General features: G+C 36.0%; 1 protein-coding gene across 1 annotated transcript in view; it reads right to left on the minus strand.

Moving 5' to 3' along the window:
• Positions 1–4,268: 4,268 nt before the first annotated feature.
• The window catches only part of LOC106058042 (transforming growth factor beta receptor type 3-like), a 161,537-nt gene continuing 147,517 nt past the window's right edge, over positions 4,269–18,288 (minus strand). The window contains exon 17 of the mRNA XM_056040473.1: positions 4,269–15,145. Coding sequence (XP_055896448.1) covers positions 15,057–15,145 — 89 coding nt within the window. The 3' untranslated portion in view covers positions 4,269–15,056. The remainder of the gene's footprint in view (positions 15,146–18,288) is intronic.

Genomic DNA, 18,288 nt, shown 5'->3' on the forward strand with positions numbered 1-18,288 from the left:
CTTTTACAAGAGAATATCAAAACCGTTAACAACTTAATACGTTCATTCATGAGGCCCTTTGGGTGGCCCCACAGACCAATTTGGGTACCGGCCCACAGAGCATTTGCTCAAATGCCCATACAGCCAGTCCGCCCCTGCTACAGGGCCTATACAGTTTGACCACTCTTCTCATGCTGTGGGCTTAAAAAGGGTATAAACAAATAAACATATTTTTAAAGTAAAGTTAACTTTGAAAGCAAGAGGGATTCAATGGGGTTCTGTCATGCCACTCAGGACGAGGAAGGGGTGTCAAATGTTTTCCGAGACATTTTCGGAAAATTTAAATTCCAACTTTTAAATCTATTTTCTAATGAGGTTTTCCTGGGTATATTTATTTATGTCTATGGGTTTTCCATATATATATGGCGGAAATCTTACAAATAGCCAGCATTTGGGTGTATCCCGTGTACAAAATAAATGCAACGTTGATAAGCTGGGTTTTTTTACTTCCGTGAATATTTTAGCACTGCAAAATCCTATATTTTTTTTTAAAGCTCTTCTGTTTGCAACTTTTATTTAGTTGGCAATTTGAAATTCAATTTAGCGTCCTTGACCTTGGTTAGTTTATAGTGAAAATCTCCATTAAAGCATAAAACAATGAGAAAAATAATACGTTGTACGCGCCAGGAGAAAGAGTTTCTGAAGCTCAGAAATGCAGGAAAACGCTTGGCGCCTGGGGCTTCGCCCCGGACAACTCGGGGTGTGTGTGTTTTTTTTTTTTTTTATGACATCGTCGATGGCTAGAAGATAGAGAAATGGGGATCAGATCTCAGCCATCTCGATGTTACAGTATTCCGTTACTCCACCGTCTGCTGTGACACAACAGCTTGATTTGCTTTAGAGATGTCGCTTTATCTGGCCACATTGTTGCAGGATTTTTTTTTTTATTTTTTTTTTTTTGCTGTTTTCCAGAATGATTCCAATTGACGCTTTTAAAAGCTTTTTTTTTTTTTTTAAAATCTACAAAACTGATCAACATCCTTTGTTGGTGTTCCAGGCTTTACTCGACAATGTTTCGCAGGATGAAAATCTGTTCACTGATTAATTTGCCTTTTCTGAAGCAGCTGAGAAACACTAGTACTGGTATAATATAAAACCCGTTTCCGTTAGGACCTTTTAAATAATCTGTAATAAAAATATGTTCAACTCAATGTTTCTTAACTCAATAATGTTTAATTTTTAATCTTTGTAATAACTATTGGTAAAATGTCAAAAACAACATTTTAGATTACAATCGAAAACCATTTTCGAGTTTAACATCAATTAACTAAAAGCTTGCAGTTTTATTGATCAATAGCTGCAATGTATGCTACAATAAATAAGTTATTGTTTTTATATTTTCCTTAGGGGAGATGGTGACACCTAGAGTTTACCGCACCAGGTGACACCAACCCCAGTGACGCCACTAGGTAGAACCAGACTGTGTGTGGCGGAAGCAAACCTGAGACTGACAGTCGCTGTTTTGTGTCTGTTGTGATTATGTAAACATCATTCCTCATTATCAACATCCGGTCACCTAGCATTGCTCTATCGTCAAGTCCCCCCCCCCCACCCCCAAATTAAACAGCAGCACTATCGTAAGACGGTACAATAGGGGCAGCCAAAGCTGAAGAAGGAAAAACAATAGAATGAGATTGAAGATAACATGTTTTGTCATGTTTTCCTTCACACCGGAACAGAAAAGCTTTGGGGGGCCTGAGAGACTCGTAGATCACATTCGTCATGCGTGTCAGGTCGCAGTGTTCCACTGGGATTCAAAGTCTCAACATCCGCGTCTTAAAGCAGCGGTGTGCAAACCACGGCCCGCGGTCCAGCTACGGCACTGTGAAAGGCCAAATCCTGCCCGTCACACGTTTTACAATATAATAATGATAATTACTCTCTCAATTGATGTACCGGTATAGACTTAAAGTAATATTTGTAATAGGTGATTTTTTTTTTGGAGAGGGGGGAGGGGTTAACCCTCTTTCTGGTTATTACGACCTGATGCCGTCTTGTATTGGTGGACACCTACCGAATAGTTAATCCTCTGTCACATGGACCAATTCGATACTATGATAAATAAGGGAAAACAAAGAATCAGACTTTTTTATTGACGTTACCAGCGGTCAACTTTTAGTAACTTGTATTTGCCGGTCAGATGATCCAGCTTTTAATAGAACATGTCTCGTATAACTAGAACATGTCCTGATATTTTTAAGCTTATTATCAACACTGGTCTAAGGCATAGTAAAACATTCCTCCTATCGTGTCCATCAAGCTCTAATTCACTGAGTTTTGTCCCTTGTATCTAGCAAGATCTAATTCACTGAGTTTTGTCCCTTGTATCTAGCAAGATCTAATTCACTGAGTTTTGTCCCTTGTATCCAGCAAGATCTAATTCACTGAGTTTTGTCCCTTGTATCCAGCAAGCTCTAATTCGCTGAGTTTTGTCCCTTGTATCTAGCAAGCTCTAATTCACTGAGTTTTGTCTCTTGTATCTAGCAAGATCTAATTAGTTTGGATCAATGTCCAATCAAACTTTAGTTTGGATCAATATCCACTCAAACTCTAGTCTGGATCAATGTCCAATCAAACTTTAGTTTGGATCAATGTCCATCAAACTTTAGTTTGGATCAATGTCCATCAAACTCTAGTCTGGATCAATGTCCAATCAAACTTTAGTTTGGATCAATGTCCATCAAACTTTAGTTTGGATCAATGTCCAATCAAACTTTAGTCTGGGTCCATGTCCATCAAACTCTAGTCTGGGTCCATGTCCATCAAACTCTAGTCTGGGTCCATGTCCAATCAAACTTTAGTCTGGATCCATGTCCATCAAACTCTAGTCTGGGTCCATGTCCAATCAAACTTTAGTCTGGATCAATGTCCATCAAACTTTAGTTTGGATCAATGTCCATCAAACTTTAGTTTGGATCAATGTCCAATCAAACTTTAGTTTGGATCAATGTCCAATCAAACTCTAGTCTGGGTCCATGTCCAATCAAACTTTAGTCTGGATCAATGTCCAATCAAACTTTAGTTTGGATCAATGTCCATCAAACTTTAGTTTGGATCAATGTCCATCAAACTTTAGTTTGGATCAATGTCCAATCAAACTTTAGTTTGGATCAATGTCCATCAAACTTTAGTCTGGATCCATGTCCATCAAACTCTAGTCTGGATCCATACTCATCAAACTCTAGTCTGGGCAATTCTTCTCAGCTGGGTCCATGTCCATCAAACTCTAGTCTGGGCAATTCTTCTCAGCTGGGTCCATGTCCATCAAACTCTAGTCTGGGTCCATGTCCATCAAACTCTAGTCTGGGTCCATGTCCATCAAACTCTAGTCTGGATTCATACTCATCAAACTCTAGTCTGGGCAATTCTTCTCAGCTGGGTCCATGTCCATCAAACTCTAGTTTGGGTCCATGTCCATCAAACTCTAGTCTGGGTCCATGTCCATCAAACTCTAGTCTGGATCCATACTCATCAAACTCTAGTCTGGGCAATTCTTCTCAGCTGGGTCCATGTCCATCAAACTCTAGTCTGGGCAATTCTTCTCAGCTGGGTCCATGTCCATCAAACTCTAGTCTGGGTCCATGTCCATCAAACTCTAGTCTGGGTCCATGTCCATCAAACTCTAGTCTGGATCCATACTCATCAAACTATAGTCTGGGCAATTCTTCTCAGCTGGGTCCATGTCCATCAAACTCTAGTCTGGGTCCATGTCCATCAAACTCTAGTCTGGATCCATACTCATCAAACTCTAGTCTGGGCAATTCTTCTCAGCTGGGTCCATGTCCATCAAACTCTAGTCTGGGCAATTCTTCTCAGCTGGGTCCATGTCCATCAAACTCTAGTCTGGGCAATTCTTCTCAGCTGGGTCCATGTCCATCAAACTCTAGTCTGGATCCATACTCATCAAACTCTAGTCTGGGCAATTCTTCTCAGCTGGGTCCATGTCCATCAAACTCTAGTCTGGGCAATTCTTCTCAGCTGGGTCCATGTCCATCAAACTCTAGTCTGGGCAATTCTTCTCAGCTGGGTCCATGTCCATCAAACTCTAGTCTGGGCAATTCTTCTCAGCTGGGTCCATGTCCATCAAACTCTAGTCCATTATCAAACTTTAGTGTGGATCCATGTTCACCCTGCAGTTTTTGCCTCTTGTTCTGTTTATCTCCTCCTTGTCTGCATTGGTCTCCCAGCCCTTCCCAGTAGTAACAAGACAAGAAACAAGGAAGAAAAAGTTGTAACAATTAAAGATGATTTATTTCATTTCAGGCATGTACCAATTAATCCGTCATTTTTTTTTCTCTCTTGTGTCACACACACACACCCACACGCACAGGCAACATGGGAATCAAAAGAACCGCACATTACAAACGTGGTTACCATGGAAACAACACTGAACAACAACGAATGAGTCTACAGCTACGAAATAATCAATGCTGCGTCATCCAATGATAATACAACATACATGATGATAGTACAACATGACGAGTGATAATACAACATAACTAACAATAGTAGCCATCCAATAAAATATGAGGGGGGAAAAAAACTAGTTAGAATTTTTTTTTAAAAAGATAACAATATAATTAAATAAGCATTTTATTTTCTGGTACTTATATAAATCCCTTGTCTAGGGGTGGGGCAGTGTTGTACATTCTAAAAATCTAGTTTAGAGAGTACAGTCAATGCATTAAATAACCAAAATGAGGTAATCAGTGGTATAAATTGTCCAATAAATAAAACAAAACAAAACAACTATTGAAAAAAAAAAATTTGAAACAAAATTGAGTTTGGATTAGGTTTTTCTGGGTTTGTAAAAAAAAAAAAATTAGTTAGAGAAAAAGCCTCATTTCTAGTAAGTGCTGGAGATCAATTTATAATACAAAATTATTAATCTATATGAACAGCCATACAGTTTTTTTTCCCTATGAGTTAAAATACATTTAAAAATATGTTTTATACTTTGACATATGTATTATTAGATTAAAAAGTAAAATAAATAAATTGAAGCCAAGGATTGACCAGACTCTGGAGAAAATAAATATAGCACAGAATAAAATATTTAGTAACCCAATTGAAACAAAGAGTTGAATCAACACAGTTGAATCAAACCAAACACTGAATTGAATCGTTTTGTATTCACTTGTAAGCCCAAGAAAATGTAACCCAAAAGAAAACAGAAACTGGAGTAGGTGAGTCATTGGACAAACTTTGAACATTCAGAAAACCAAAAGACATTTTTTCAATGTTTCAACCCTTGGACTAAATCTCCATATAATTAGCCACTGAGGTTGGTGACACTTACTTGTTACATTAATTCATTGTTTGTTAACAACGCTTTATAAATAAAATTATTATAATTCCAAATTAATATAACATTAGGATAATTTTAGAAAGGAACAAAAGGAACTTGAATGAAATTGTGGCACTGTTGAAGACTAAAAACTGATTCACAGCGACCAAAGTAATTAAAAGCCAGGTCTTAGGATACAATTCTTTAATTAAACTCATTATCTTGAAGACCAAGGTCTTTGGGCTAAAGGAAAGTTAAAACTAATTTAAATGTCATCATTTTCTTGGGCTTAAGATAGTCTAAATTACTTTAAATAGTGCCAGCATCTTGGGGCTCTAATGGTCTAAATTACTTTAAACAGTGCCAGCATCTTGGGGGCTCTATTGGTCTAAATTACTTTAAATACTGCCAGCATCTTGGAGCTCTAATGGTCTAAATTACTTTAAACAGTGCCATCATCTTGGGGCTCTAATGGTCTAAATTACTTTAAACAGTGCCAGCATCTTGGGGCTCTAATGGTCTAAATTACTTTAAATAGTGCCAGCATCTTGGGGCTCTAATGGTCTAAATTACTTTAAATACTGCCAGCATCTTGGGGCTCTAATGGTCTAAATTACTTTAAATACTGCCAGCATCTTGGGGCTCTAATGGTCTAAATTACTTTAAATTGTGCCAGCATCTTAGGGCTCTAATGGTCTAAATTACTTTAAATAGTGCCAGCATCTTGAGGCTCTAATGGTCTAAATTACTTTAAATACTGCCAGCATCTTGAGGCTCTAATGGTCTAAATTACTTTAAATATTACCAGCATCTTGGGGCTCTAACTTAAACTAACTTGAATGTTACTTATCAAAGAAAAGAAACTGTGACGGTATGAACAAGACATGATGAGACAACTCAAACGATGATCCAGCAGTTGTACAAAATTAGTTGCCCTTGGTATAAGCTAGCCTGTACACTAACACACCCAAAAAAGAAAACTGCTGCTTAACTGATCAAACAAATATTTCTGTGTCCAGATGACTGCTTCATCAACAACATTGACATATGATAGTGTGCTCATGGGACTTCTAGTGTGTGTAACTGGATGTGTAAATCTAGTGCCATCTGAACAACGTTATGGGTTTTTTTTTTTTGGCCATATCTTGATATTGAATGCATAAAACATGAAAACATTTTCAAACGCAATACAGAAATGCATGAAATTTAGTTTCGACACAAACATTTCATTTCAGAAAAACAAAATTAAAATAAAAAAACTTGTATAGAAAATCTCTAGAGATGCACTTGAAGAAAAAAAAAAATCTACGGGGATTTCAAAGCATGTCCAGTTTTTGGGATGAAAATATTTTTTTTTCCAAAAAAAATATGGAAGCGAAAAAAAAAAAAGAAATGAAACAATGTCTTCTAGAGTTGAGCTTAAACTCTAGTCAATGGGATTAAAGAATAAACATATTTTGTTTTATAGAAGGCATTGATTACAAGAAAAAAATCAATGAAAGATCTATCCAATAAATAAAGTCTGTCATTTTCATCTTTAAACCAATCTGTCAGATGTTGTCTTCTGTCTGCTAGAGAAATTTGTCAAATTTTATGTACATCGACATCACAAACCATTTTGACAAATAAAAAAACTTTAAAAAAAAAAAAAAAACTTAACAAAATAATTATTTTAAACAAAAGTAAATAAATGCTTTCATTTTGAAAAAAACTTTGTCACAAGAGAGAAGTCTGGTTGCTGTAGACTTGTATTTACACTGGATCAAATGAGCTGAACCCAGAATTCTGTTGCTTGATCACTGACCCATATAACACTGAACCCAGAATTCTGTTGATCACTGACCCATATTACACTGAACCCAGAATTCTGTTGCTTGATCACTGACCCACATAACACTAACTCTAATACTTCAAAAAGTGGAAAGAGGCATGAGATGAAACAAATCTTTCTTCAAATGGATGACAAGAGAACGACTTGAGAAAGTAAAATATCAAGAAAAACATACAAACACTTACATCATAGAGCTGCCATTGATAAGGGGGGGGGGGGGGGCGGCTCATATTTGAAGACAAGATTACAAAAGGATCCCCTCAATTGAATATTTATCAAAAGAATTCATTCATAATTTTAGAAGACCTACTGTATCTTAAAGTCACTAAATGACTGTATGATGTAGGCTAGTGCTACAGACCAGCAGTGCTCACTCAGAAGATACAGCTAGATCATACAATAAAATGTATTTTTGAAGCTAGTTTAAAGTCAACCATTGCTACACTGTACATGCACTCTGTGTATATGTTTAAGATGTAGCCTAGTTATAAAATTGAGATTTCTAGTTTAAAATTTCTAAACAGAGCTGCTAACAAAATCTCTGGCATTCAAAACTAGTTATACATTTCTCTAAGCTATCCTTACAGATGCTAACACAAACTCTCTGGCATTCAAGATTTAGTAATACATTTAGTTATACATTGTTCACTAGTTTTAGTCTTGGCCCTTCATTTAATTGCCATTCTGAGTAGGGAGCAACGTAACAGGCTGTTTTTAAGGAAATAACTCTATAGACAGGCTTGAAAATAATGTCAGATAACTCTCAATGCAAAATCTGGCAGGGAGAGAATAAAGACGGGCAGACTACTCCTGATAACAAGGTCAATGCATCAAGTAAATTAGTGAAATGCAAAGCTAGAGACAACGTGACATCAGGAAAAATTTGATGGGGGTGATCTCCCTTGCTTCCGTTAACATAAGACAAAACTAGATCGAGAAGTAAAAATCCTTGCCATGGGGGCATCGGTCTTCGAGGAGAGTGAGCCTAAACCTTGAATAAAAACAAAATATCTGACAATCAACAAAAATCAACTGAGATGCCGCATATGATCAATCAATGAGTATTAAATATTGTTTTTGTTATGAATAGATCAACGCATGAATGTTCAGTTTAAACTAAAGAACTAACGAGATGTAGGGGAGGTCGGACTGATCCCTTAGTGAACATGAGTGAGTGAATCAGTTGATGAGTCATTCAAAGTGATGACCTTATAAGATGAACGCGTCAAGACATGTCAATCAATAGATAACAACCAACAAGATGTTCAAGACAAACAGGACAGCAGAAGTATGGCCAGGTTTTTTTGCTTTCCATTTATGTTTTAAATACCAACAAACAAGAAATCTAGTAACAGAGAATCAAACAATATCGACCGAGGCTAGAAAAAATCTCAATTAGGTCAAGACTGGATGATTTCTGTAAGTCTACGATGTTAAAACTTCACCGAACTGAATGTTCACTTTTCCAAATCAGTGAAACAGGTTGAAAAACTCAGTCAAAAATTATGTGACAAATTTAAAACTTCTTACAGATTTGTATTAAATAAGAAATAAAAAAACAAACTAAAACTTCGATTATCTTCATTGTATCTCATGGCCCAAGCAACAATTCTTTAATATCTCAAGTTCTATTGAAACATGAATGATGCAGACCTAGAGTCAATAATGAGTTGACAGTGCAATGCACAGATATTGAATTCTTTATAGTAATAATAATCTGATGTTTAGACCTATCCTTCTTTTTGCTATTTGGCGTTAAACTGCCTATTGAAACATGAATGATGCAGACCTAGAGTCAATAATGAGTTGACAGTGCAATTCACAGATATTGAATTCTTTATGGTAATAATAATCTGATGTCTAGACCTATCCTTCTTTTTGCTATTTGGCGTTAAACTGCCTATTGAAACATGAATGATGCAGACCTAGAGTCAATAATGAGTTGACAGTGCAATTCACAGATATTGAATTCTTTATGGTAATAATAATCTGATGTCTAGACCTATCCTTCTTTTTGCTATTTGGCGTTAAACTGCCTGAGAAACATAAACTCATGTCAGTCTATATTTTCAACTGATGCTAGCCTAAAGGGATGTCAGTCTATAAAATCTGATGCTAATAATGTTTAATCTTTAGCTCAGTCACATGCTAATTTTAATTAATTTTTAACTATTTAATAATATGTATCTAAAAACTGAAATAACCCAGAACATGTCTAGTAGAAACTAAACGATCAAGAAAAAATGTTATGCTGTCTTGTATCCAAGCGAGACCAGTCCTTATAGCAGGCCTCAACACTGCGACATCACAACCTGTGGGTAGTGGAGACCTATAGCTCATTGCCAGGTCACCGGTCTGTATCTTCTATCTGTGATATGGCAACAAATGATTGGTCTCCCCTGACCAAAGGTTGCCACATCACAGGTCAGCGTTCAGGTCTACAATGATGACTGGTCTTGACCTAAGTCACTGCAGTCCGAGTGTAAAGTGTCATGGCAATTCGAATTGTCTCATACCAAAAAAAAAAACAAGTTTGACACAAAAATAAGTTTCTGACTACTGGAAGAAAAGTGTCGATCCTGTGGGAGGTAGAAGTCATATGACTGATAAAGTCAACCCTGTTAATTAAAAGTCATAATACAAATATGGCACAAACATTTGAGTGAAACAAGTAATCCAAAGAAAGTAAACTGATAAACCCATGTGAAGTAAAGTAATAAACCCAGATGAAAAAAAAAAGATGAAGCCAGAAGAAGTAAACCTGTTACTGCACAGCATTAACAGGAATAAAAAATTTTTTTGGTCTAATATACACTGAAAAAAAACAACCCAGCACTTTCTTATCAACTCCCAACTTAAACCTAGAAATGTTACAAAAGAAATTTTAACGAAAAATAATAATTAAGCTCTATATAAACCTAAAATATTTTTTTTTCAAACATGTAGACAGTTAAACCTTTTTAGAAAAGTCTATAGGACTTGTCGGCATTATATTTATGCCGAGAACACGAAGAAACGCTAGAAGTAGCTTGGATGCGGCAACACTCTTTACACCACACATCAAGACTGGCTACAACCACACACTTGACAATGACTGCAGCGTTAACACATCGCTGACGGTCACGCACATCTGTATACCCGTAAAGAGACAAAAAAAAAAAGATTAATTTACACACCATGACCTATGTACAGTGATCAAGTCAATAGGGGAGGGGCAGGAAATGGGGGCAACATAGATGTCAATATTTCACACTCAGTATGTACATTATGTAGGTTAATGGTACAGAACATCACTGACATATGTAAAACTAGAATGAAATCTAGAGGAAAAAAAAAAGTTAAAACAACATCACCGACATATATAAAACTAACATTACATTAAAAGATAAATGAAGGATAGTCAATGGCTGGATTGAAATGTTTACAGTTCCTGATTTTAAAAAATTAACAAATTTGAAATTTTAAGATATTTTGTATTCCAATGAACAGCTAAGCTGTTAAACAATAGAGCAGCTAAAGTAATTTCTTTTGGAGGTGAAGGATAGATTCTTGGGTTTAACTTATTTAAGGATTATTTTATTGTCTGAGGAACTTATTTCCTATTGTTTGAAGTCTTAATACAAATACATTTGCTTTGAACAACTTTACTTTGCGGGAGAAGAAACTCTAGTTAGGTTTGAGAATTTTACATAGCAGGGAAAGTCTCTAGACTTGTAAAACCAACAGAAAATACAGACTTTAAAGAGGAATAGTGTATTTACAAACTCTCGCAAGAATAACTAGAGGGCAAACCAACAACAAGGGAAGACAACTCATTGTGTACACACCACTGCCCTACATATCATGTCTAGAGCCTCATATTCCTACAGCTCACTTTGAAGACAGGAAGAATGAAAAAGTGGAATCTAAAAAAACAGAAAGAAACAAAAAAGTTTTCTTGCTTAGAACAAATTAGACAAAGTGTCTCTTAGAAGTTTTAAAACAAAAACAAAAACTATGTTTTAATATGAACAGAAATAAAAATTATGCTTCAATTCAAGACTGAACGGCGGTGCCACCACGCCGTATTCATTTTCGCCGTACTGAAAACAAATTGTGTAGAACTATCTCACAGTAATGATAGGATCCAAATATGAAGTAGAAAGCTGATGAAAGCTCTGGCCACATTAGCTGACACTCGGTTCATCAAATGACCTCAGGATGACTTCTAGGTGAAAACTGATCAAGAGGAAGAATTGAAAAAGTTTCTTAGCGTCAAGGTAACTCTGTCTCTTCCACTCTGGTGCTATGCTAGTACTCTCTGGTGGTACTTCATCTAGTACTCTTTTCTACTAGTTTGCAGCTAGATATCTAACTAGTGGGGCAACTCAAACAGAGGGGATAGTGAGAACCCTTGTAACATTCCTGGAATTAAAAAATATATATTTTCTTTGGGTCAAAGGGACATAACCATGTATTTAGTTTTCAAGAAACTAATAGGTAGAAGAGAATCCAAGGGCAGATAATGCTGAAGGGTAAAAGATTATTCAAACCAAATTTAATATTACAGAAAAAAAAAAGAAAAAAGAACAGGAAAAAGAAATCTTTTAATGATTGAAGCAGAATAGGTGAAGAAATGTCTAACTGATGGTCCAAGGTTCAACTAACAACATCTATTCTGCAATATGGCTAGGTCACCAGGACGAAGTTCAATTATTCTAAAAACTCTGCAAGAATAAAGAGCCAAAGTATTGGAGAGGGGTCTCCCACGCCGACAACGCCGCAGACCGAAGCTCTCAAATGAGACACAGAGATGCAAAACATGGGGAGATAATGAGTATAAAACAAACGTAAGGTGAAGCAACTAATACTGCTCTCTTCGCTCCCTTTAAAGTGATACTGCCAGTGAGTTAGTGAGTTCCCAAGAAACAGGTTTCACTAGACACAAGAACTACAATCCATGGGAAACTACTCTCTCAATCACCTGCTGGATGAAACGTAAAAACTGTTTTTGAGAATAGAAGAGTGAATCATCTCACTATGAAGTGAACATCTCACAAAAAAAGTGAACCATATCGCTATGTAGTAGACTGCATCGTCAAGAAGTGATCCAGCCTCCAGTTGGCCTCTTCCAGTCCCAGAATGACTACGGCTCATCTCGAATACTTTTTTCATGTGACTGTGGAGCCGCTGTTTCGGAAAGACAATCCCGTCCACATGTACTGCAAGTGGCTTTCGCTTTGGTGGTAGAAGAGCCAGCCATTTTTTCGTATGTCATGATTTTCTTCTGGAGCTGAGGCCCATGTTTTTTTTTCAAACCTAGCACGTAGCGAACCATCTCACTATATGGCTAATGGTCTCACTACATCTAGACAACTAGTTGATAAAGCAAACAAATAGTGATAGTGTTCACTGTATCTATCAAACAACAATCTGTACAAACTTTACAGTTAAACAAAGAACTCAATTATTATGCTATGGTACAGGCCAAGAGTGATGTGCTTTTGACTTCAAGCGGATGTCGTCATTGAAATAATCAAAAACCAACTGTAGGACTAATAATACTTACTTAAAGAACAATTCCATTATTGCACTAATCGTATACAATGTCATTGATGATTAATAGCTTTTTTTTTTTTGAAGTCATTTTTTTTAGGAACCTTTATTTTTTTATTTTTATTTGATGAACATATCAATATATAATGAGGCTTTGTCTTCAATTCTAAACAGTGCCCTAGTTCACCTGGCCATACAGAACCAGCTATGTCCTACATATTTTGCCATACCTGAAGCAGAACAAGACATCGTCAAATAAATTAAGGTGTAATAAGATTAATAAAATAAATTTTTGACTTTAAATATTTGTACAAGTTTTACCCTCAAGACAGATTCGTCAAATATTCATGAGAAGAAGTTTTGTGAAATGATTTTAAAAAAAAACACAACAATAATTAAAGGGAGGCTGAACTCCAAAAGGGCTCTAGTGATCAATCTTAGGAAAACGTTTCATCAATTTGTCACGTGTTTCAACCACCTTGTTTTAGTCTGAGAAACTAATTTTCGAATACCAAAGAGCTCACCTCTACAACGTAATGAGACAAAAAGCATCCAAGTCCTTTATAACCCTAACACAGAATGGCCATACAATATTGACAAAAGTTTCAATAAATCAACATAGATTTCAAGTGTTTCAACTCAACAAAAAAAAAAACTGACATAAAACATTCTACATGTAAAGAGGCAAATAAAAATAAACTGACATTGACCCGTATAATGCAAACATCAAGCACAGGGAGGAAAAAAAAAACCCAACAAAATGAGGAAAATATAATTTGTACTCACTGGGAAAAAAAAAAAATACAGTCAAAGGGAGGTAATCAATTAGATAATGCTGTTTTATGTCAACCCGAGACAAATTGCAAATTGAGAATGGTCTTATCTTATCTTATAAAATACGGACGTTACTTCCAAAAAAAGAAGATGATTATGTCCTATGCTCGTTTCTAGGTCAATCTAGTCAAGCATGATTCTTCTGCCAGCCAGCAGATTGAAACATTAAGGCTATAGGAGTGGAAGCGAATGTCAACTTATTTCTGTGGCCAATGTTTATGATGGTGTTAAATAGTTAGAACAATGATCTGTTAAAAAAAAAAAAGTTTCTTATATTAATTACAGAAATTATAATTAATGTAAGTTTAATGTGGACAAATTATTTGCTGGCCATTACATTTCAATTCTTAAAATACCAGAATATCTAGAACATCAGAAACTTTGTCCGATGATCCATCTTTTCATAATGTGAACTAGCTGTAAAAAATGATTTTCAATACATCCACAGTTGAAGTAATTAGCATGTCACCGCAGAGTAGATTATAACAAGCCACAGTTCTTCCATAGGTAATCAATCTAAAACAGATTATAACTGACACTTGTGTATTGAAGCGCTGGTCTAGTCTGAAGAAAAGACATGGTCACATGATCTAGGATGTTGATCACTGTGCTTCCGATGAAACAAACACATAATGCGACCAGCTTTGTCCATTTTCATACCCGTAGAATTATCCCCAGACTGTCCACGACCTAGCGTCATAAGATCCAAGGAATTGATCGTTGATAGGAAATGATCACATGACAGTGAACAAATCTGAGCTTACAGCTTGAAGAATGCCTGTGGTAGCTTTTATAAGTTGGCGCACATTAATAACTTAGTGTTTAGATTTTCTTGTGTATAAAAGTACACTGGCTCCATTCACAGCCTTTGCAGATCCTTTGATACTCTTCAAACAATCAATATTTGTTCTGATTTTAGACAGTTACAATTAATGAATAATTTACTTGAAGACTCACAGACTATATTACAGTGATATGAACCTCTCCCTCAGTCAATATCAAATAAATAATATCAGATTCCGTTCCTGGTTATATATAGAGATATATAAAAAAAAAAACAATAGCTGAACAGTATATCACAATTCCACACAACTCTGAACCAAACTCTGCAAGTTTTTACTCGTAACTTTGACCTGGACAAAGCCAGCGACACCTGTTTCACACACCTGCATCACAATCATTAACCTTGAACAAATGTACCCCAAACATGTTCCTTTGTACTTGTGGCCAATAGTTCCCTGTCATCTTTTCCCAAGACTTATTTTTACATTTCCATAAATTACATTCCAATATCATGGAGTGCCTTTTAAAAATAATCCATCCTCATCATGGAGTGCCTTTTAAAAATAATCCATCCTCCGATATGCTTCTGTTTCGACGTTCTCGAAATTGTGACATTTGTGAAATTGTTTAAAGTTGTCATTTCTACAAATTAAAAATGTAGTCTTAAGATGTCATTCAAACAACACTTGTAGCTCGCTCGATGTTTTTCAGAGTCCCAAGGGTGTTATTGCCGTGTTTGTTAGTTCTTTATGCAGTCATTGGGGAGGAGGAGTTAGGAGTGATCTCCCCACTTGCTTCGGGTTCCCTGTGATTCGTCACGCCACGCTTGACTGGCCCTGAAGGTGGACAAAACAAAAAAATGTTAGGACTTTTTAAAATATGTTCACATGAGAATAAATAGTATGTGTAGCCCAGAAAAACATGCTCACATTAGAAGTAACCCAGACTATCTGGGAAGTCAATTGTCACTTTTGTGTGGCTTTACACTAGAAAATTATACTAAAGTTTGCCGTTTCAGAAGATGACTTTTTGTTGTGAAATGTGAAATTAGAGTTCAGCTTTGGGTTGCAAGAACTAAGCACGTGTCATTTTACCATCACAAAAGAGATACAAGACACCTTCTTCTTCTTCTTCATCGTTCTCATTGTTATGTTGGAGTGTTCATATGACTAAACCAATACATGAGATGAACTGCGCAGTGGTTTCCAAATCAGGGAGCTCTCCATATAGTTTTCTTTCTATTGGGGTGATTTGGGGCCAATGTCTTATACGGGCCTCTTGGTAGAGAGAGCAGTTTTGGAGGACGTGGTCGGCATTTTCTGGTGATACTCCACATGGGCAGATTTCACTGGTTCCAATTTTGAGCTTCCGGAACATGTGTTGTCGCATTCTGTTGTGTCCGGTCCTGAGTCGAAAGATTAGACGTTGGTCTTGTCGGGATAGCTTATAGTAAGCATCATCTTTCTTGTGATTTGGATGGGAGCTCGTCCATTTCTCATTTATTTTATCTACAATTAATTTCTTCATTTCTTCTGGATAGAGTGCAGAGTTTACTTGTGAGTTTGTTCTCCCACTCTTGGCGAGTGTGTCAGCCTTCTCATTTCCTGCTAGTTGTATGTGAGCTGGTATCCATTGAATAACAGTTTTTTTGCTGTTGTGGTTGAGCTTTGTGAGTGCTGTTCTGAGGTTTTTAATATAAGGGGAATCAGAGTTTTGCAGGCTTTGGAGGGTTGTTTTTGCATCTGTTAGAAAGACAATCTGACTGTGAGGGGAACTTGGATGATTTGCTAGCATGGTAGCAGCTAGTGCTAGTGCTTCCCTTTCTGCTCTGTGACTGTCAGAGAGCTCTCCAGTTGCAAAGGATTTTTCTAGTTTTCCTCCATCTGGCCATTCGATAAGTATTCCAGCTCCTCCATTTGTGGTGGCTTTATGGGATGAGCCATCCGTGTAAACTCTGATCCACTGATTGCTAGGGTAATTGGTATGTAGAAAACAGTTCACCGATAGCAAAGACAAACAGACACAAACACTCTTTTGTTCCCCTGGCAATCAAATCATTAAATAAGAACAACCTGGTATAAACTTTGTCACATGTAAATTATGAGTGAGTCTGGTGTGAATGTACACTTTGGTTTCTTATAGTTATAATGTTTTTTGTTTGGTGTAATGCACAAATTGTAAGACAAATTTCCTTACGGATAATAAAGATTATTATTATTATTATTATTATTATTATTTAGAACTAAGCACATGTCATTTAGGGTTCCTTTATTTAGAACTAAGCATATTTCATTTAGGGTTCTTTATTTCAAACTAAGCACATGTCATTTAGGGTTCTATATTTAGAAATGTATTTTAGCTTCCAGACTGTAAAACATCAAAGAATTTCTCAAACAATTTTAATTATGTTTAAGTTAAGTTCCCCTTTCAGACTTTGTGATCAATAGCAATAGGGCAGATAAAATTTAAGGTCATCTGTTTCTTTGGCCGATGATTAATGAGCAGGATGTCATGTGGCCAGTAAAACAACGAGCTGTCTTTACTTTCCCCGACTAAAGTCATGTACCCATTAGAGTTGAGTGGACTCAGGGGCAACCTCAAAAACACCAAATTGAAAATCCTAGTCTACATAGAGATTCGAACCCCAGGTTCAGAAGCCAAGCACTTAGCCACTCAGCCACCCCACCCCATTTTATTTATGCTAATAAATATTCTTTTAAAACATTTTGTGGGTTCGACCTCTTGATAACAGTTTTGAGGTTATCAAGTGTGTTATTTTACTTTTTTTATTAGCTTAAAAGCTTTTGCGAGCCATGTGTGAGCCTTTGTTGATTCAGTTGATTATTAAAAGAGTTCAGTTCCTTGGCTTCTTCACAAAAATCTTCTCAGAAATAAAAGATATGCCAAACTATCATGCTAAGAAGCCTCAGAAGATCATACTTTGAAGATCATACTTTGAAGATCATACTTTGAAGATCATACTTTGAAAATAATACTTTGAAGATCATACTTTGAAGACAATACTTTGAAGAAAATACTTTGAAGATCATACTTTGAAGATAATACTTTGAAAATCATACTTTGAAGATAATACTTTGAAGATCATACTTTGAAGATCAACTTTGAAGATAATACTTTGAAGATCATACTTTGAAGATAATACTTTGAAGATCATACTTTGAAGATAATACTTTGAAGATCCAAATTTAAGAATCATTCTTTGAAGATCATACTTTCCTTCATCTGTTAATGTCTTGAGTGTAAGTTGACAAGAAAAGCTCTCTTGATGTAGTAGCACTATTTAATTGTTGGTAATTAATAACCTCAAGTAGAACACCATCACTTTGGTAACTAGTGCTCTAATCAAAGATTACAATACTGGTTGTTTTTGTTAAATCTTTTTTTTTTCAAAGTTACTTTTAAGTAGTGCATCTTTCATCATGCTATCACAGGCTCAGTGTGCTATGGTTAAATCTTTTTTTTTTTTTTTTTTTTTTGGGGGGGGGGGGAGAGAGTGAGCAGGTAATGAATAGACACATCTTGTTGATCAGCTGAATTCATATTCATCTGCAGTGATAAGTCTTAGGCTTCATTACTTGTTATAAGATTGAAGCTTCATATTATATTATATTGTCTTTACAATCAGTAATCCTGATGGTGCCTAAAGATTTAAGGGCCAAAAAATTCAAAGCAGATGTTCAAAAATGCAAAGCTGGTGCCCTAAATTAAAAAATGGTATCCAAAATTTAAAGCTGGTGACCTAAATTGGAAAATGGTATCCAAAATGTAAAGATGGTGCCCTAAGTTGAAAAATGGTATCCAAAATGTAAAGCTGGTGCCCTAAGTTGAAAAATGGTATCCAAAATGTAAAGCTGGTGCCCTTAATTAAAAAATGGTATCCAAAATTCAAAGCTGGTGTCCCAAAATGCAAAGCTGGTGACCTAAATTCAACAATGAAGTCACTCTTCATTCAAATCTG

Source organism: Biomphalaria glabrata, chromosome 9 (assembly GCF_947242115.1).
Source record: "Biomphalaria glabrata chromosome 9, xgBioGlab47.1, whole genome shotgun sequence".
Taxonomy (NCBI): Eukaryota; Metazoa; Mollusca; class Gastropoda; family Planorbidae; genus Biomphalaria; species Biomphalaria glabrata.